General features: G+C 41.8%; 1 protein-coding gene across 7 annotated transcripts in view; it reads right to left on the reverse strand.

Annotated features, from left to right (window-relative positions):
* FAM13C (family with sequence similarity 13 member C) overlaps window positions 1-13,036 on the reverse strand; it is a 112,407-nt gene extending 99,371 nt beyond the window's left edge. For 4 of the 7 annotated variants that reach the window (XM_040976064.1, XM_040976059.1, XM_040976058.1 and 1 more), the window contains exons 1-3: window positions 12,921-12,982; window positions 3,465-3,521; window positions 542-743 (exon numbers count right to left, since the gene is read on the reverse strand). In XM_040976064.1, coding sequence (XP_040831998.1) covers window positions 542-743; window positions 3,465-3,521; window positions 12,921-12,982 — 321 coding nt within the window. Of the gene's footprint in view, window positions 1-541; window positions 744-3,464; window positions 3,522-12,920 lie in introns of those variants that run through there. The other 3 variants (XM_040976065.1, XM_040976063.1, XM_040976060.1) reach the window with 2 other exon arrangements.
* Between the last annotated feature and the right edge of the window lie 8,985 nt (window positions 13,037-22,021).

Raw genomic sequence — 22,021 nt, forward strand, 5'->3', positions numbered from 1 at the left:
CTGAACTCTGACTTCTCCATGTGGGTGGCAGGCCCCAAATTACTTGAGTCACCTCCTGAAGAAGCTGGATAAACCATGTAACCAGGATTCAAACTAGACTCGGAGGGCAACTTTAATCTTTGTATGAAATGTTCACCCCACATCTGTCAGTGTTCTCTCAGGGAACTAGACTCAACATACACAGAAACACACAAATACACAACTTGTGTTTTTCAAGCCTCTTAAACTATGGCCCAAGAAAAATGGCTCCACGTAAATAGACACTTTCGATTTTGTTGAACAGATTCCCCAATTCTGGAGCAAGAGCTCAGTGTCCTGGTTGAATGATGGCAGACTCTTCTTTACCCAAAAAAGCCAAATGGCTTCTTTAAAATAAGCAAAATCTCAGTGAAAGGGCCCCAAATTACTACCCTGCCCAGGAGATTCAACTTTTAACCTGTGGAAGACTCCACATGTCTCAGTCAACTGTCTAGGTAGGCATCACATCAAATGTCCTTAGGTAAGACAGTGCTGCAAATATCTCACCAAACAGAGCCCTTACCTGACTTTCTCCGTGGCTCCTACCACTCTCGGCTTTCAGGATGGATTTGGGCTTCCGGGACTTGAAGTTGCCCATGCTGTGTCGCAAAACGCCGTCCAGAAGCAGGGCCTGCCCTATATGTTGCTGTGCCTCGTGCAGGGGCAGCAGGTGCTCCTCTACGCGTGCCTCAGAGTCGGGGTAATTCTCCTTATTGCTTTCATCTCTGCAGCAGGAAAGTCTACTTAAGAATACACTCCTGCCACACCAGCCCAGCCCAGCCTCAAAATGCAGCAGCTGCAGGAAGGCAAGCGAAGATAGTCATTGCTGCTACAGGTTTAGGGAACCCAACAGAAGGTTTAACACACATAATTTAACAGAAACAAAAACCTAAGAAATATGACACTGGCTCTTTATATCACTCAACCGCCCTTTCCAATCTGTATTAGTTGATCTATAGTTTTGTAGTTGTCACTATATAACACCGTTTTCTGTTCTTAAATTTCTCTTAAAAAGTCTCTCAGGGGAATCTTCAGCGACCGAAAGTGGGAAAAAAATAAGATAAAACTCACACACACACACACCCCACCACCACCACCACCACCAACAACAAAAAGACCATTTCTTCATGCTATCAGTATCATTAACCTCACCCAGAGCAATTATCAGCACTAAATCATGCAATTCATTAGAGGTTTACACTCCCCAGGTGTTGCTTATCTTTCCTGGTTCTTTGCTAGAAACACACACACTAAGTGCTTTCAGCAAGGTCAGCTGGTAAACCAGTCATTGCTACTCCAGCCAATATAAAGCCAGGAGGTACAGCCAGCAAAGGATAGATTGCTATGCTATGCTCACTGGTAAAGACACCTTTTCACAATGAGAAGGTTAAATTTACTGAAGAATATTATTGGGGAATGATATTCAATTACTCTCTGGGAAAATACCAAAGCAAACATCAGGACAGGTGGTCTGGAGCATGACCTAAGCATTGTTGGGCAAGATATGACAGTAAAACTATTTCCAGGGCTCAATTTAAGTCCTAGGACAAGACTGACTGACTGGTAAGGAGAATCTAATAAACCTACAAGTAAAATAGTTCTCCTGTGTTAGCAACAGAAAATGCAAATTGATGCTAATGACAAAGGCTGGTAGTCTTCTTTGAGATCTTTGACAAATTAAAAACTTTTTCTAAGTCACAAAAAAGTCTGGAAGTTAATTACAAACAATTAATTGGAAGCTATCTTAGTCCAATGGAAAAGTATTTCTTTGAACAAAAACATCCTACTCATTCACTTTATGTTCTTAGATGAAAAACCAAAGGAAGAACAGCTGTCTTTAGCTACCTTAATGCTTTTCATTGAAGCAGGGTTTTAGAATGCTCAAGAATCAGAGAAGGAGGAGCGGTTGGAAGTAGTTTTTCAAATGTATTCCCAAATAAATACCTGAACTTCATTTTCTTCAAATCAGCCCAAATTTTAAAAATTTGATCTCGTTTATTTCCTTCACTTGGAAGGCAATAAATAGAAGGGAACAAAACAGCACCTTCTCCCATTACGCAAATATAAACCCTTATTACAAAAGTCATCTTCTAGAAATGTCTTTTCTAGAATATTATTGGTTCTTCGTGATCCCCAAAACATCCCACTACCACTTGTCAGAGAAGGAGCATGTTGTCCTGAAAAGATCAAGAGTCTGGAAGATCTCCCCACTCAGCAGTTATACAGCCTGGGTCACATTGCTACTTCAATGGTCCCCATCCAGAAGACAAATGTAATCTCTACTTTGCAGAGCTAATGCAGGCTCTGTGGAATATCAGTCAGGGAAAGTCAGCTCCAGGCAGTAGCCCAATATATAAAATCTTTTGTTATTCTCAGGCAGAACCTTAATCAAGTGGTTATTTCCAAACATACAAACAAACAACAACAACAAAAAAGAACAAAACTAAAAAAAAAAAAAAAAAAAAAAAAAAAACCAAGGATCCCTTCTAGTTTCTGAAATAACTCCAGGACAAACATCAATTCCCATAAAATGGCACATAAACGTTATGAGACCCAGCCTTATCTGTCACTTGAGTTTCATTTCTTATCACTCCTTGGGTCCAGCTGCAAGTGCTTCTGCTGCCTGTTTCCTTCCATTCAACCTATTCTCTCTACCTTCTGCTGACTCTCCAATAAGCTGCTTGGTGGCACACATATGGACTAGAGATTTTCTTCACCACAAATTACAGCAAAAAAAGCTTGACAGAGACTACATGTATTTGGTCCTTTTGAATCCCCTGTTAAGAAATAATGGCACTATTGTCCTACAGTATTATCATTCAATCTCCTCTAGCAGACTAAATCTCTAATTCCAATTTTAACTGGTTTCTAGCACACAAAATAGTCTCTCAATAAATGTGTGTTACCCACACATGGACTTTAGGGTCAGAGATGTGACTCCAAATTCTGCCTCATATTGGATGAATTTCAGTCTCTATGAGCCTCAGTTGTGCCACCTACAGGATGAGAAGGTAAACATCAGTTTCCTTTCCACTTACAAATAACTATACATGAAGTTTTTGGAGCAAAGTAAATGTAGAAGAAACAGTGAACTATGAATATCTTACCTCCTATCAGGCACCTATTAATATGCCAAGACCACACTCCAAATTGGGTGAACAATCTAGAAACTCATCCACAAGTTGTATGATAGAAGTACTGAAATAGGCTAATCAATGTTTAATTCAATGAACATCAGTTGATCATTTTCCATTTTTAAGGCACCACCAGTGGTATTAATAGGGATATCTAAAAGTGGAAAAAGTCTCCTCAAAAAGCTGAAAATATAGTAGAAGAGATGAGAAACAAGAAACAATCTTTGGAATTCAATGAAAACAGAATTTAAAGAGCCAGACCCAAGGCGTTTCTGCCTTTCACAAATGAGAATCAAGCCAAGGCGGGCATACCTGACACTAGAGCAATCCGTGTGGTCCTCATGAACAGAGACTGCGTCTTCACCACACCTGAAGAAAACAAACAAAAGCTGTGCCATAGCCAACAGTTACAGCAAAAATCCAGGACCATCCTTAGACCAGTGTGGTAAACTAGAAAGATTAACAACCCACACTACTCTCTTTGATCCCAGCATGTCTGCCAGGTAATGATACTAATTCATCATATCATATGAGTTTAAAAGCTCCAAACTAGATGTGACTCTCCTTTTCGTTTCTGTTCCTCTGTATTACCTCAGTTAATATGACCTTTGCAGGAACCTGAGTGTTCACAGCACTGCAAGGGAATCAAGTGTCCTCAGTGTTGGTAATCTTGTTGGCCTAACAGATTCTACTTCATGTCTCCTTGCATTCTGTTTCAGGCTGTTCCAAACTACATCAGTTTATTGGCAGTCACAAACATCTCAAAATGTATCCAATGGCTTATTCCACTGTCCTTGAACATTCTTGATTGCCTTGTTTTCTTTTTTAAAATTCATTTTTTTATTGGAAAGGCAGAGTTACAGAGAAAGAAAGAAAGACAGAAAAACATCTTCCATCAGCTAAATTGCTCCCCAAATGGCCACAATACCCAAAGCTAAACAAATCCAAAGCCAAGAGTCATTAGTTTCTTCCAAGTCTTCCGTGTGAGTGCAGTGGGCCCAGCGGCTTGGTCCAGCCTACCCCTGCTTTCCCAGCCTTAAGCAGGTGGCCCTTATTGATCTTATTTTAAAAAAATCCTTAGCTCTTCCATATCGAAGCCTCTTCATGAATTGGCATTGTTCTCTCACTCTTGGTGAAGGAAGCCTTTGTTCCTGTTTTCAGCCATCCCCACCCTGCCTCACCCCAGCCTGCAATGCTTTTTCCATCCTCAATTCCTACTCATCCTTCACTGTCCAAATCAAGTCTTACCAGCTCAGTGAACCTTCACTGCCAAATTCATTCACATTCCACATGCCTATCTCAACCTTAATTCATAAGTGTTTATTCTTCATTAGGAGGTTTGGTAACAGCTACATTTTGTCTTACATTGCTATGTTATCCCTCATATAGCTGAGATCTTTTAAATTAGTAGCTAATTGCACAAGTAGAAATTACTCTAATTTCCACTCCTAGATGCACTGATGCAATGCTATTCTGCACAGCGCCATCCCAGAGTAGACACTCAAAAAAACAAAAACAAAACAAAACAAAAAACCACTTTGATTTGAAACATTAACTCTGTTGTCTTAGCAGGTCGAATAATTTAGCAAGCACTTACTAAGGTGAATTAATTTAACATTTATTGAGCATTCACTGCATCCCAAGTACTACATAACATTTCAAACTGTGCTCCTTAATCTCCAGAGCTCAGGACTGACCAGTTAGGGCAAATACTTTACTTTAAATGTCATAGAAATATCAGATTCCCATATTTTTTAAAAAAATGTATTTCTTATCTTGAGAAACAGGGAGAAAGGGAAAAACAGAGAGGAAGAGACCTTTAATCCACTGGTTTCCTCCTCTTCGTCACTCTGGCTATCATAGCCAAGTTTAGCTCAGGTTGAAGCCAGGAGCCAGTAACTCTATTCTTGTCTTCCACCTGGGCTGCAGGGACCTAAGACTTGGGTTATCTTTCTGCCTTCTCAGGTACACAAGTAGAGAGTTACATAAGAAGAAGAACAAGCAAGATTTGAACTAACACTCCAACATGGGATGACACTGTTAAAATCAGTGGCATAACTCACTATACCACAATGCTTGCCTACCTATTAAAGTTACTAAATACTTACTCCTTATTTCTTTTCTTGACTCAGACAAGTTACAAACAACTTAGAATCCCATACTTTGAGTGGACCTATTTGAGAAGAACACAAATTTTAAAACTGTACTTTGTTTGGAGAAATTCATAAGACGCTAGGTATACAGACAATCAAGATGGAGGAATAGGATAAGGACACATTTAAACAGATGGAGAAACATTAACCAGTATGAAGCAGAGAGAGCACATTCCAGGAAATAGGAGAGGACAGAACAACAGCAGAGGGGTACCTGGAGACTGACAGACACAGGAAAGCAGCAAAAACAAGGATGTGGTGTTGCAGTGACTGATACCCAGCAGCATTCAGCAAATGGCGATCTGAACTCCATTGGCAGCTGGAACTTCATTAGCAACCAGGTGGGAAGGGACTTTCACTGGAAGCTCAGGAAGTACACCCAAAGAACCGCCAGTCCTGCTGGTCTGTTTGATTTGACCAGGAGTAGAGACAAAGCAGTAAATCCCAGATTGGTAACATGGGAACAGGGTAGATTTCACAACCCAGTTAGCCCTTCTAGAGCTGTTTCGGGTACCATTTTGTTTAAGGAGGCAAAGGCAAGGGAAAGGACTGAGTGTGGGCCGAGCTGGGAGTGAACTCCTTTCTGACTCAGTGAATTGCAACAACATGGCATCCTACAGGTTCGACCAAAGATAGGTCCAGGTAGCCCTCAGACCTGAAGGCAAGCAGATCAAGAACTCTAGTATTGGTATGTCAGGTGCCATTTTGTACAGTATGACAAAAGTTTTGGGACTACAGGGACAACATAGACTGTGCATGTACTGAGCTCACAAGAATTCACTGAGCTCAGTGCTTTACACTGGTCCCACAGGAAAATAACACCAACTATGGCATTGTACAGGTCAAAATAGGTCCATGAGACCCTCAGACTTAACAACCAACAGGTTCCTGCAAGATTACCATCATAACAACCTAGCTAAATAAGAATCCTGGTGCCTCCCTAATTCTGAGACCTGCTCCAACTGGAAATAGGAGAAAGGTTGCAGAGACATTGGTGCAGCCTAAGCAGTGTCACAGGAGGTGGAGAGTGGTGAGCCAGGAGTTGGGACTACGGAGTTCTTGGTGGAAATCTAACATAAGAACCCAGACCTGGAACTCGCTGGAGAGTGGCACAATTGCCTGCAAAAAAAGAGCCATGTACCAACTGCAATGAGTAAAATCGAACTGTTAGACCTGTGGGTGACACAGCTTAGAAACCGGCCCCAAGGAATAGATTCTGGTATCCAGAAGTACAATGAATGACCAAGAGCAAAAAGACAGACAAAGGCAAAATGATTTTACTGAAGACTCCCCTGCAAAGGAGCAAAACCCTATGCCAACTTCAGAGTTCACTGAGGAAGACACTGAGAAAACGGGGGACACAGACTTCACCGTGACACATGATAACCAAGCTCTCTTCAACCAAACATAAGTAAAAGATCCTTAAATGTGCACATGAAAAAAATCAATTGACACATAAAGGAATGCCAATTAAACTCACAGGAGACCTCTCACAGGAAACTCTACAGGCAAGCAGAGAATGGAGTGACATATTCCAGAGTCTAAAAGAAAAAAAACTGTCAGCCCAAGATAACATACCCAGAAAAGCTTTCTTTTGTCTTTGAAAATGAAATAAAATTCTTCCACAGTAAAGAATTGAAAGAATTTGCCTCTTCCAAACCTGCCCTACAAATGATACTTAAAGATGTTCTCTTAACAGAGAAGAGGAATAGTACCCACCAAAGCCAAAGGCAAATGTGAAGAACATCCCAGTAAAATAAAAACAGAAGACTAAATCAATGAACAACCCATTGCTGAAATGACAGGACCAAATTACCACCCATACATACTAACCCTGAATGTAAATGGCTTAAGCTCAAATGCCACAGATTAGTAGACTAAATTAAAAAACAAAACCCATCTGTTGCCTACAGGAGACACATTTCACCAATAAAAATCAGTGGAAACTATATCTCATGGATTTTGATTTTGTTGTTGTTAGCTTTATTTCTTCCAAACACTTTCTTTTGATTAAATTCTTCACTGACTCATAGATCATACAATATCATCATTTTCTTCAAGAAGGTTCTTTGTTTTCTTTTTCATTTCTTCAACGACACATTAGTCATTCAGTAACACGTTATTTAACTTCATGGTGCTGTTAATTTCCTTTTTCTTCCTGTTGTTGATTTTGTATTGTGGCTCTTTATTTAAGGGGATATATAGTAGCTGTGTAATGGAGACTATCATATCTAGTTACTAAGTAGCATGCTATTTAACTTCATGGCATTGTAAATTTCTATTTTTCTTCCTATTGCTGATTTTGTATTGTGGCTTTTCATTTAAGGGCCACAATTACAAATTGTGAAATTGAAACTAACATATGCAGATGTGAGGATACAATGCAGTATGCATCTCTACTTCCAGATCAAAGATGGACTCCCAATGATTCTGTTTACTATATGACAATAGGATGCTGGACTGTCTGCCATTGTCCATGCCCACAATAATGGAGATATGACTGTGAATGAAGAACTATACTTTAATCATGATATAAGGGAACTCAGCGGGGAGGAAATGGGGAGCAGATAGGGAAATCCCAGGGGCCTATGGAACTGTATCATAAAATGATAATAATAATAATAAAAGATTAAAAAAAGAAACTCAGTATACAAAAATGAATAAGTAAATCAACACCTACATACATAAATAAAATCATAATATAATAGAATAGAAATAACTTAGAATTTTGAAACTTTCCTTATAAATTAAATAAATGGTAAATAGTGTGTCTTTACTGGTAAATGGTATGTCATTAATTCACAGGAGGAACTGATGAAGCCTCAGTCTTTTTCCCTCACAAGTTCTATCTAAACTATACTTTTATAGTTAATAATTAAGCAACAGATACACATAGAAATCTAAATCCTATACCTGGAGAAATATTTTGCTCTCTGTGGCAATTGAAAACAAGTCAGTGGACTTAACAAAGTATTTATATTAACAGAATGAAGGAATCTGCTTTGTTGCTTCATGTTTTCAAATGCCAGTAATCCTCTCTGTCCGTCTCATGGAGAACAACAATTACATTCCTAAGTATCACTTTGTTCTCCTGCTTTAACCACATTTACCTGACAGCGCACCTGAGTTTCAAAGCAAATAAATAAAAATGTATTCCATTAGTGAAGTAGAAAAACCAATGAAGAACAGAAATCTAGAACTTGATTTTTAAGAACTAGGTCTCAACTAGACATTGAGCACTAGAATTTGACAACACCCACTGTTTGGGTATTTGGCAGGAACTTTTTTCTCTTCATTTGATTTATTAATCTTTCTCCTCAAGGAACAATCAGTTAAAAATGGAAACTTGGCACCAGAGCATACAAAATTGCAGATATATTCCAAAGTATGAAGCTGGATCTAATTAGTTGATCCAGTTTTCATTCCTACACAACAACTATATTTGCAATTCAAAAAGCCTCAATTCTAAGCTTACAGACACAGCAATTAAACAGTTCTCCTTACTGACTTACTTGGTACACATGCACAACTTCTCATTGTTCTATTGAGTCTTCATTTACATTGATAAGGACCATCTACTTCTACTCAATACTTCACTGTAGGAACCCCTATCTAGACAGCCCTGCTCTTGGAGGAAAATAAATTCAGACTTAGTAGCAAACGGATCTGAGGCACAGCACCCTCTTCCTACAGAGTCCTAATGAAGATCAATCTTTTAGTGATTTCTCTTAGATGTTCAAAACTAATCATCTTCTATTATATTTTTCAAACTGTACACTATAGCCTGTTATTAAATCTCAAAATTAGATACCCTTTACTAGCATGTTAGAGAACACAGCAGAAAACATCATCAGAATAAGACTTCATTGTTTCCTGGAATTTATTTAAATTACATATATATGTGCACTACATTGCAATGTTTTTCTTACAGTTACTAATAAATAAAGGTGAAAGAGGGCCCAGTGCAAAGGCTCACTGGCTAAATTCTCACTTCGCAATGCACCAGATTCCCATATGGGTGCCACTTTGTGTTCCAGCTGCTCTACTTCCCACCCAGCTTCCTGCTTGTGGCCTGGAAAGCAGTAGAGGATGGCCCAAAGCCTGGGGACCCTGCACCCATGTGGGAGACCTAAAAGAGGCTCCTGGATTCTGGCTTCGGATTGGCTCAGCTCTGGCCGTTGCGGCTACTCGGGGAGTGAATTAGGAAGATCTTTCTTCCTGTCTCTCCTTCTCTCTGTAAATGTACCTTTCCAATAAAAATAAATCAATCTTCAAAAAAAAAAAAAGAAAAGAAAGAAATATCTATTATCTATTGAATGTGTTCCTCTGCAGCTCTCATGAACTTTACCCACAGTCCTTAATATGTTTGTGTCCAAACAATATAAAATAATTTGTGTTCATAATCATTGCTTTGTGAAATGCTTAGACATTGCTGTTTTTTTTTTTCTCTGTTGGGACTTTTCACTATAGTAATTTACAAATAAGAAAGTTTTATAACACTTTATGGCTCACCTGCTCTTACACATTATCTCAATTCAGCTTGATGATGTTGAGGGGTAAGCATCATCTTTAGTGCTTGAATTCCAAGACCCAAAGCTATGAAGTCCAGTATTATTTTCACTCCACCACACTAACCCCAGAGCACCCCCTAGATTGTGAGAATGACATTTCATTAAAAAGTGATAATGGGAGGAATGCTCATTAAAAGTTCCATTTTCTCACTAAGAGTATGCCTCAAATTGGCTGTTGAGTAAATTGTAGCTGAGCTATAAGAGGATTTCCACACCCCCTGTTGGACCATGTTCCTTGTAGGAAAAACTGAGTAGAGCCTCCAGTGATATTTCAAAGTATGGCTTCAGAACCACCTACATTATTTTCACTTGGAGTACCTGACTAAAACCGCAGATTCTAAACCAGAAACTCCCAGAAGGCAGGGCCCAAAACGTGAAATTTTAAAACAGATTGTGCACTTACATACCTACTATTCTTCTAAGGTTCAACACTGACCCAAAGGTTTCCAAAACCCAATTGGTCTGATCCCAACACAGCTCACCCCTTCTGAGTTCCCACTCGGAGATAAAATATGGGAAGCTGTGCTTTACATAGATGCCAATTCCTATCCCCAGGGGACACTGATGATCAACTGATTTTGAAAGCCACTACCTTGGATGAGAACTAATCAGAATGACTGAAAGGCATGCTTCATTTCCAAGTGCAAGTTAGGGCAACACGGCAAAGGAGTCATGGAAAATTAACAGAAGAAAGCATGTTGCAGATAGACAAGAAAAGGCCAAGGTCATTCTGACGTTGAAATCCTTTAGGTAGAAGGAGAATCTTAGTTGGCGTAGAGCAGCACAAAGTTCCCAGCCCGAAAAAAGCCAGGAAAAAAAATGTGTCCTGAGTCCCTCACAATTCTACTGGTCTTTGACTCTTGTCATGCCCTTGGCTTGCCAGTCCTGCCAGGATGCAATATGTGCTAAAATAGTTCATACTCGAGTGCAAATGACAACTTGGAGCGACCGCTCAGACACAGACTCTAACATTTCCAGTCCTTAATCCAAAAGAAGTCATCTCCAAATGGGTTTTCAGACATTAAAAAACAAGTGGTGCAGGTAGAATGAGGTCAGAATTCGGTGGACCCAGGAGAAGAAATAGGAACTTTTCTTAAGTCCAAAATTGGTAATAGAGAAAACTGCCTCCTCTGTGTAGGGCATGCCCATATCCACACATTCTGCTAGGTCTCTTTGCAGGATAATGTACGCTGGTTCTGCTGCTCTAAGATCATGCCCCAGAGCACCAAGGATCACGGTGCAGATTACTGAGGGGAGGAGATATTTCAAGTTAGTCAATGATTGGCTTTCAATGACCCAATTCTGTGCAGTGTTCCACCTTGTATGTTTTCTGTATGCTCCTTAGATTTTTATATTAGCCAGATGGTATGCCAATTATCACTTAGAGCCTTTTAAAATAAATCACTATCACTTCTCTGAAAGTAACAACATGATCTTATGCAATCCAAACTCCTTGGGGAGTGTCCAAAAGCAAGATACCACAATCTCCCCCGTATTAAACCATAAAACCTTTACCCAAAAAAGTAAAAGAAAAGCCCATCTGCAATCTGAAGCTAAGTGTCTCCATTTTGAAGCCGCAATGCCTACTGCTGACCTGGGGTATTCAGCCACACAGGACTCCTGACGAGCCAAGCGAGCACTTGGTATTTGTAAGCAGAGCAGAGGGAGAGAGAACAGGACTTACACACCTGTGCCAGGAAAGTCAAGGCCTCCTCTTCAGCCTGCAGATTGGGGCACACATCACTCCTCTTCTCTGAGGCCTTTACAAAAGCAAAGTTTCAGCACAGGTTGCCAAGCAATTAACAGGAGGCAGGCCCAGATGAGTATTTTATATTGCATCAGCTAAAGTCAACCCTGGCATTTGTTTTTCAGCACCTGCTCTTAGGTGAACTCAAATGCTGTGCACTAAGACAGCAGTGACATAAACAGAGAAACAAAAGGTATGGAAAACCTGAGGGTTTGAGAAGCACGGCAGAGACTTACCCCTCCATCACCATGCCATTGTGACAGTGGTAGGACTTAAAATTATTAATGATATCCACTTGTTTTACTTGCTGTTTTAGACAACTTTAGCTAACTTCCAAAGTTAGTTAGGCTTTCTCTATCAAGCTTGCAACATTTTTTTTAAATATAGTTCGTTATACACATGCCTTTTCCCTGAAAAGCTGTTTACAGCGACTTCTTCCAAAGGCCTCAGAAATACATGTAAACATTATGAATGCACCTAGAGGAAAACAGATGCTAGATAACATATACATGCATATTTCATTTACATATATAATATAAACTATATATTATATACTGTATTAGCAAAACCTATTAACTTTAACTTACATAGTATTAAAGCATATTCAAGAGGGGATGCCAATAATTAAAGCTATAAACTGTAACTAATGGAATAAACATTTTGCCTGCTGACCTCAAGCACATTACTCTCCCTCCTTTTACTTTTAATGGTGTCAGTTGCCCTAATCACCAGCTTTAACCACAGATGACTCTTCCCTCCTAGAGCCAGCTCTCAAGAGATTAGAAGCCAAGAATGACAAAGGAACATGTGAGAAAAGTTTACTGCCCCTTAATCTGTAGACCAGAGAGCAAGGATAAGTTCACCCTGTTTTATTGCATGCTGGAATTAAACTGCAGACATTTCTCATGTATCTCCTATTTGCAGTAAATATGTATACAGTGCACACTCCATATACCCACACCAATGTTGGCAAAACACAGCAGAGCTTCCTTTCTGACACGCCAAACAGACCTGTTTAAAATACCTGAGCTCCAACAACAGCTATCTTGGAGCACTGAGCTCCCACGAGCAATCAGCTGGTCTCACTATCTGTTCTGCAGCTGCTAAAATGCTGATTTCAACCTGTAAAGATTGCTGGGCCCCATCAGTCAGCACGTCTCACGCAATGTTCACAGCCCGGTTACAGGAGACAATGCATCTAATAGAAGAGCGGCTGGGAACGGTGGAGGATACCTTCACGCTAGCTGCTTTGGCAGAAAGGCATGCAAGTCTAATTTTAATGGCAAGAATCACTTACTCTGTTACAGCGGTGCTGCTGAAGGAATTATCCTGAAGGCTGAAACAGAAACAAGAAAACATCAGCCAAGTCTGGCCGGGGAGCCGTCTCCCTGATTGCTCTCCGGGAGTTAGAGCACATACACAAACATGGCATTGCAAGGCAAGTCTCAGGGCTCGCCCGGCACGCTCTACCTTGGGTTGCTGTCTGCACATGCTCATAACGACACCCCCAGCAGGGGCCCAGCTGCACCGGCGAACCACAAAGCCCGGGAGCCCGCGAGGGTGCGGGGACCGAGTTGGGCGGGGCGCGGCGGCGCGGCCCAGACCCCGGCTTGCGGCAAGCAGCACCTGAAGGTTTACAGCGCGACCCCAGGCTCACAAGCAGATAGCGCCTTTGATCGGGCGCCTTCTGGGCCAACCACCCCAGGCCGGCTAGGAACCTCCTCCTGATTCTGTCTAGGTGCTGAAATACCCGGGAGATCTGCTTTCCTTCAGAAGTCTCCTACCAATTTGAGAGAGCGACCCCCACTCCACCCCCAATCCCCGGGGCTGGAGGCTTGCCGGGCTGCAGCAGTCCTTCAGCAAACACCGAGGGGGAGAGGGACATTGCTGCGGGGGGGGGGGGGGGGGGGGAGGTTTACTTGGTGTGTGTGTGTGTGTGTGTGTGTGTGTGTGTGTGTTTCTTTTTATTGCTTAGGAAAATGAAGGGCCCCTGAAGGAGGACTCGTGCATCACACCCGATCTGTCCGTCCTCTGTTATTTCGGTCCCAGAGAGGAAGTGCCCAGCCCGGGAGGACTGGGCTATGAATGAGCCCACACAGGGCAAATGGAGAATTTATTTATTCCAGGCATTAGCTGATGACTAGGGCACTTACGAGGGGGTGGGCCTTGCTGCGCCCTCAGCTGCTCCCCTGAGCCTACTCCTTAGCACCATCACAACGGATGGAGAGAGAGAACCCACAGACACTGCCCCCCCCCCCCAAGGAAAAGGCAGCCAACCCTTTTCGGACAAGGGAACCCTGCCAGCCCCCTACAGGCTTCATTCCCTTGGGGGGGGGGGCGTGTCCTGCCCTCTTTCTGTGGTTCATTATCTCTTGCCATGTTGACCTTGATAGGGAAGAACAGTCATCTGTGAAAGATGCTTGACTGAATTTTGAACTCAGACTCTCAACTTCCTTTTTGACCTCTCCACTCGAGAGGCAGCAGGAATGGTGGCTTTTAGTCCAAACCATACAAGCTGATGAGTTGATTTAAAGCACTTTCAAATTTTCACATAATTATTACCCAAAACTTAGCAATGAGGGAGAAGCATGACACTTCAGTGTCACACTGAGACTGAGAGGTTAGGAGAATATCGAGAATTTCCGTGTGCCTGACTTGTTACACACCATGAATCAGATCTTATCCATGTGAAGTTACACGTTAACTTCTTGTACATTTCACGCATTCTGTCCAGAGGAAAAGATAACCTCAGCTTTCAGGGGCCTGTTACACTGTGGAATGTTAACCAGTTTTTTGCATCTAATCAAACTAACATACTTTCTAAATGCCTGTACTACCCAGAGCCTCAAAATGCTGCTTAAATGAGACTTGCCATCTTCAGTTTCCTTCATATAAATGAGAAATGATGCACATTCCAGTGCAATGTTTCTAGCTTGTTTTAAAAATGTATTTATTTTTATTGGAAAGGCAGATTTACAGAGAGAAGGAGAAGCAGACAGAAAGATCTTATGTCTGAATATTCACCCCCCACCCCTTACATGGTCACAGCAGTTGGAACTGAGCTGATCTGAAGGCAGGAGCCAGGAGCTTCCTCCAGGTCTCCCACACCAGTGCAGGGCTTTGAGCCATCCTACACTGCTTTCCCAGGCCACAAGCAGGGAACTGGATGGGAAGTGGAGCATCCAAGACACAAACAGTGCCCATACGGAATACCAGGTTTTGAAAGGCAAGAACTTAGCCACTAGGCTACCACACCAGGCCCATTTATAACCTTTTTAATGCTGTATTATGAAAACCAGGTTTCACTGAGGTTCTCTGCAAATTTGCCTTCCTATCCCCATATATTGCTTAAAACCACTTAAAAGCCAAATAAAGTGTTTATTAGCTCTTTGGCACTATAGTGAAATACTAAACTTTATAAGGGGAAATGTTCAGTTAGCTCATAGTTGTCAAGGTTCAAATTCACTATCAGGTGAATTACTGGTTTGGCCTCTGATGAAAGTGGCACATGGAGTGTGGGTAGTAGAAGCAAGCAGAGACAGGTTGGAATTCATGATTTAATAACCCTCCTCTGAGAAGGACCCTTTCCAGACACATCCACTAGACACCAGAACTGGGTTAAGTTTCTACCTTCTTCCAGTCATCAACACATTGAGAAACTAGGGTTTAAGTATCTGCATGTGCTCAGGGGCTGAATGTTGAAATCATCACATGGTCTTAGACTTGAGTTCTATGGGCTAAAAGAAGTTTAGAAATACCATCCCATGAACACACAAGCATGCAGTACACATGTATTTTCAAGCTTTTCTGGACTAGATTTGAAAGAGGCAGAACATTTTCACTATATACACTGTCCAGCTACCACAAGTTGAGGTTTATTCTGGTAGTTACTGAGACTTATAACATTAGTCTGTATTTAAGCCTTCTTGATTCCACAGAACTGAAGGCTGTCAGCTTCCAGAAACCCCTTTTACTCATTGCACATGACAGTACTGCCAATGTGCAGCTATAGAGAGGGGTCTCATGTGAGTGTTCCCAGGGAACCATTTGCAATGGGAGGTGTAATGCTTTCAACGTTGAGGCCCAAATACATGAAGCTATGTGGGACCTTAGGGGGAAACACACACACACATATCCTGCAAAGTAACAGAAATGTTCAATAAACGTGAGCATTCAGTAGTGTCCACAGAAAACAAATTGGAAGTTTCAGCAGTTTTAGAACAGTAGCGCCAAAATTCATTGTAATTGTAGCTGATGGAAACAATCAGTTGAGAGTTGATTATAGTTTAAAATCAAAAATATCTTATTTGGTAATATTAGATATATTATTTGGTAACGTAAGAAAATCAACTAGAATGCCTCCATGTTGGTGGGCAGACTCCAGGAAGGCTGGGCAGAGGCGCCAGTATCTGGATCTCCCAACCATCAGGCTGTGACTGGGAGAATACGCACCAGTCCAGGCTTCCTGCTGGAGATCCTAGCTCCCCACCCACCACTGACATGTGGTGGTCAAATCCTGACCTTACCCAAGCCCAAGGTCCAAGAATTTGCTTCAACAGCAATCATGCTGTGAACAGACTTTGAACAGCTCTGGGCATGCTCAGGACCATGGCTCTGCCCACCGCAACCATGTTGGTGGATGGTGTTCAGGTAAGGCCAAGCAGAGGTGTGAAGTATCAGGACCTCACACCCATGTGGCTGTGGCTAGGGGATCCTAGTTTCCCATCCACCACTGGCATGTGGGGGCAAATCCTGAGTTGTGGGCAGCCAGAGTGCCAATGGTGCCAAGCTCTGAGGTCTTGGGGTCTGGAATTACTGCCTAGGGACATCCATGCATAAGGCCACTGTATTTGAAGGTGAGAAATGAATCCTAAGGGACATCCAATGACAGGGCCACTTGCGGGTATGTGGGGACACTGAGACCTGGTGGTTTGAAGGGGAGAGACCATAACATCTGTATGGGTCAAACCAAATCACCAGTCCACACGGGAGTCATGAGATGGGTTTGTTAGTATGGAACATTGCTGACCGCCACACTCCAATCCATGTGAAAGCTAGGACTAGGGGCCTTTCTAGCAAGGCTAAAACCAAGTACCTGACAGAATGTTGGAACAGGGGATGGGTCATTATCAGGCAAGGTCAGGACAACAACCAGTACACAAGAGAACCAGGGCAGATTCTATGGGGGATAAGCAGGCCAAACCCTGTGGAAATAAAAGTCGCACAAGTTAGCTCAAGAGTTGTGGTGGTGATGGGCTGAGCTAGGAGTGACCATGGGTACTGCCAACACTCTAAGTATAGAGACCGAAAATAGTCTGGGCAGGTCCAGGTTGCAGCACCCTTATGTGTATCCTAAAACAAGGTGTGGAGAGGGTTGGATCACAACATTCACCAGCTTATACTAGGACAATGTGGAGGGGCAGACTATGCCGGGCAAGGGCCTAGCACTCACTGGAATGTATGAGATCTGAGTCTGGGAGTGGGTCAAGTGCAGGAACTTGGGAAACTCCCCTAGGGGTCATAGCTCTGATTGGTGAGCATGTGGCCCAGGCCTGGAGGTCAGGCAGGCTGGGCAAGGTAGCTCCAACTGTTAGCTAAAGTGTAGGTTGGTTTTGGAAGGAGGCAGACCAGGCAGGGCCAAGCAAACTTTAGCTCACCTTCAAGTGCAGAAACCAGGCTGGAGTGCAGGTCATGCTGGGATAGGTTGTCACATCTACCAGTTTTCATGAGCCAGGGATGGGAGCAGACTGAGCAGGGCCAGGTTCCAGCACCCACCAGTGAGAATTGGGAACTGGGGGCTGGTCGGGTCAGACCAGGCTACAGCATTCAAAGGCAAAGGCCAAGACAGAGGAGGGGCTATGCCAACCTGGGTGAGAGCCATCACTGGCATGAGCAACAACTATGACTGAGAACAGACCTGGTTGGGGAGCAAAGGAGACACCCTGACTGGGTTGTGGTTCCCACCGGTGAGTGCGAAGGCTAGAGTGGAGGCTGCTGTCTAGTCTGGACAAGGCTGCAGTGTCCTTCGGCACAAGTGTGGACTGGGTCTGGGGTGTGCCACACTGGGATAGTCTCCAGCACCCACTACTGCTTGTGAGAACCAGGGTAGGTATAACACGGGCTGGGCTAGGTCTCTGCCCCTACTGAGCCATGTGTGAGCTGTGTCAAGGTGTAGACCAGGCTTGGCTGGGTTGTATAGCACCAAATTAAAAACCAGAGTGGAAAAAGCTAGTCAGGAAAGTCCACAGTTTCTGCGAGGTGGACTAAGTACGCTGGTCCATGGACCTGCTAGTGTGCATGAGATCTGGCACTGGGAAACGTTTTGATGGAGGAGCTTGAGAATCTCCTTTATTGGGACAAAGTCCCTTCAGGTGAACACAAGAACCATGAGAAGGAGCAGCCCAGAACAGGTCAGGTAATGACACCCACCAGCAAGCTCGGGAAACAAGGCAGGGGGTGGTGGCCTTGGTTGGGGTTATTTAAGGTCATTCTGACTAGGCTGCAATCCCCACTGGTTTTCATGAATGAGGGCTAAGTGTGTGGTGGGCAGGATCGGGATGGGCTGAAACATCCATTGGCATGTGTAGAATATAGGGCTTCAGACAGAACTAACCCAGCAATTCCAACCACCAATATGTGCACAAGCTGATTGGGGTGACAAATTGTACTGGACTCTGTATTGGCAAGCACAAACAAGAATCACCTCAGGTGAAATTTCTTTGGAGATCCTCCAAAATCAATTGCTAGACTCAGAACCCCAACCATGGAGAGAAATGCAGGTTCCAAACAGAATGAAAGAAGCAGAAAAAACAATCTCAGAATTGCAGATATTTACTGTCATCAGGGGGAAACAAATAAAAAACTGGAAACAGAGCTGGATCAAGCTAAAAAAAAAGTATTCAAGGATTGAAAGACACTATTAAAAGGCCTAATATAAGAGTTATGGGGATCCCAGAAGATGCAGAAATAGAAGCTAGGATTAAAGGTACATTCAATGAAATAATAAGGGAAAATTTCCCTGATCTAAAGAAAGAATTAGAAAACAACATACAGGAGGGACACAGAACTCCCAACAGGGTTGACCACAAGCAGTCTTCATCATGACACATGATAACCAAGCTCTCTTCAACCAAACATAAGTAAAAGATCCTTAAATGTGCACATGAAAAAAATCAATTGACACATAAAGGAATGCCAATTAAACTCACAGGAGACCTCTCACAGGAAACTCTACAGGCAAGCAGAGAATGGAGTGGCATATTCCAGAGTCTAAAAGAAAAAAAACTGTCAGCCCAAGATAACATACCCAGAAAAGCTTTCTTTTGTCTTTGAAAATGAAATAAAATTTCATAATTGAATAATTGAATAGAATGATTGAAAGAATTTGCCTCTTCCAAACCTGCCCTACAAATGATACTTAAAGATGTTCTCTTAACAGAGAAGAGGAATAGTGCCCACCAAAGCCAAAGGCAAATGTGAAGAACATCCCAGTAAAATAAAAACAGAAGACTAAATCAATGAACAACCCATTGCTGAAATGACAGGACCAAATTACCACCCATACTTATTAACCCTGAATGTAAATGGCTTAAGCTCAAATGTCACAGATTAGTAGACTAAATTAAAAAAGCAAAACTCATCTGTTGCCTACAGGAGACACATTTCATCAACAAAAATCAGTGGAAACTATATCTCATGGATTTTGATTTTGTTGTTGCTGTTTCATTTCTTCAAAACATTTTTTTTTCTCATTTAAGTCTTCATGGACTCATAGATAATACAGTAGCTCATTTTCTTCAAGAAGTTTCTTGATTTCTTTGTAATTTCTTCAGTGACATGTTAGTCACTCACTAGCATGCTGCTTAATTTCATGGTTTTGTAAATTTCTATTTTTCTGCCTATTGCTGATTTTGTATTGTGGCTTTTCATTTAAGGGGATATATAGTAGCTGTGTAATGGAGACTATCATATCCAGATGTGAGGATACAATGCAGTATGCATCTCTATTTCCAGATCAAAGATGGACTCCCAATGAAACTGTTAACTATATCTTTTTTTTTAAAGATTTATTTTTATTATTTTTTCATTGGAAAGGCGGATATACAGAGAGGAGAGACAGAGAGGAAGATCTTCCGTCCAATGATTCACTCCCCAAGTGAGCACAACGACCGATACTATGCTGATCCGAAGCCAGGAGCCTCTTCCGGGTCTCCCACGCGGGTGGAGGGTCCCAAAGCTGTGGACTGCTTTCCTGGTCCACAGGCAGGGAGCTGGAAGGGAAGCAGGGACGCCAGGATAAAACCGGCACCCACATGGGATCCCGGGCGTGCAAGGCGAGGACCTTAACCACTTGCATCTCCGTGCTGGGCCCAACTATATCTTGATAATAGGATGCTGGACTGTCTGCCATTGTCCATACCTACAATGATGAACTACACTATAGTAATATAGAGAAACTCAGTGATGGGGGAGGGAATTGGGGAGGGGATATGGGAAATCCCTGGACCTATGGAACTGTATCATAAAATGATAATAATATAAAAAAGCAGTAAAATAAAAGTTTTTTAAAAAACAGAGGAAGGAGGACAAAACAAACTGATTAGCTCCCACAGCCAAGTGTTGGCAATGAATATTTGGGCAAATGGATACTCTAAGGTGAACTATGTTAACCAGTGGATTTGGGGGAGATTTCATCAGGCTTGTAGTCACAAGATTTGCAATAATTCAGAATGGTTGAACTATCAAAACCTTTGGATCAGGACCCTCAGAGCATGCCCCTCATTGGGAACCCTGGGTTGGTTTCAGGTGGCTGTCCTCTCTCCTAGGGTACAGAGGTATTTGGGTGGTTGGGTGTGGCTTTTACCATTTTCTCCCCGCTTCCCCCAGATACAGAAAGGAAAGAAAAGAGAATACGGAAATAACGGACTCACCCACCTTTCAGTAGCCCTTGACCCTTATCACTCTAATCAACTATGTAAAAATCATCAAAATTAAAAATAATTATTAAAAGATTAAACAAAAAAATCATCTAGTTTAACTTTTATATCTCGAGCCATTCATTTTGTCTTAATTTACGTTATTTCCTTATAAGTTGTTTTTTTAAGTGCCTCAGTTTTGTACTATTTAACTTGGAATATGACAACATTGATAAATATCAGATCAATGCAAGAAAATGTTGAGAAGCAGAAAAATTAATACTGAAGTCATGAAGAATGAAATATTGACTTAGTGTTACCCAAAATGGTGGTAAATTGCTAGTCTACTAAATGGTGTAGAGAAAATTTTAAAATTATATATAATCAAAAATTCATTCTGGAAAGGTCACATATTTTAAATTCACAATGCACATTAAAGAGTAAAGTACTCCTATGTTTAGCCAATACTAGAATCAAACAAAATTTTGTGTCAAATATATTATCAATTATCATTTTACATAACCACAGACTTTAAGAAAGTGTCTGAGTATTTCAGGAAAATTTCAAGAAATAACTGGTATAATTACTTATTGAAAAATTTAATGAATGCACAAATTATGTTTCATCATTATTACTGCCCCACTGTTACCAACAGGACAGTCTGTTATTATTATATACATGAAATATATATTGTATGTACAACTACTTTAAACAGTGTAAGTAGAACAAGGAGAAAATGAAGATGATAGACTTGGTAATTCACTTACATGTCAGAAGTTTTAATGCTTGGTTTTTTAGCTGTATATTCTTAAAATGACTGTCTTTTAGATTGAATACTAATCATTTCTTCACTATAATAAAGACATTCTTATGTTCCAATGTGTTGGCTTGTCTGTGTAAAGTATAACACAATAGTAGCCAAAAAGAAATGTCCAAGTTGCTAGAATTTAAGATTCATTACTTGCTAGTAGTTTAAATTTGGACAACTATTCTACATTTCTATTTTCTCATCTATAACATGGAGATCATGATGACATATCTCATGGTCATCTCACAGAGACTATATGCACGCCTGGAGAGTCATTTGAAAGTCAGAGTCACAGATATGGTGGGGGCGGGGGAGGAGAAAGAGAGATACCCTTCATCCTCTGATTCATTCCCCAGATGGTTACAACAGCCAGGGCTGGGCCAAGCCAAAGCCAGGAGCCAGGAGCTTCCTCCAGGTCTCCCTGTGGGTGTGGAGACTCAAACATTTGGACTATGTTCTGCTGCTTTACTCAGGCCACCAGCAAGTCCAAGTGGGGCATCTCAGACTTGAACCACACGGATGTCAGCGTCCCAGGTGGAGACTTCATGTGCCATGCCACGATGCCAGCAACAACAATGCTAGTTTCATCATTAGTTTCATTAATAGGAACACTATACAATAAATAAGAATACATAAACATGCAGTCCAGAAGATGAACAAAACTGCTATACTTTG

Source organism: Ochotona curzoniae, unplaced genomic scaffold (genome assembly GCF_017591425.1).
Source record: "Ochotona curzoniae isolate NIBS_2020 unplaced genomic scaffold, NIBS_Ocur_1.0 contig_2692, whole genome shotgun sequence".
In the NCBI taxonomy this organism is placed as follows: Eukaryota; Metazoa; Chordata; class Mammalia; order Lagomorpha; family Ochotonidae; genus Ochotona; species Ochotona curzoniae.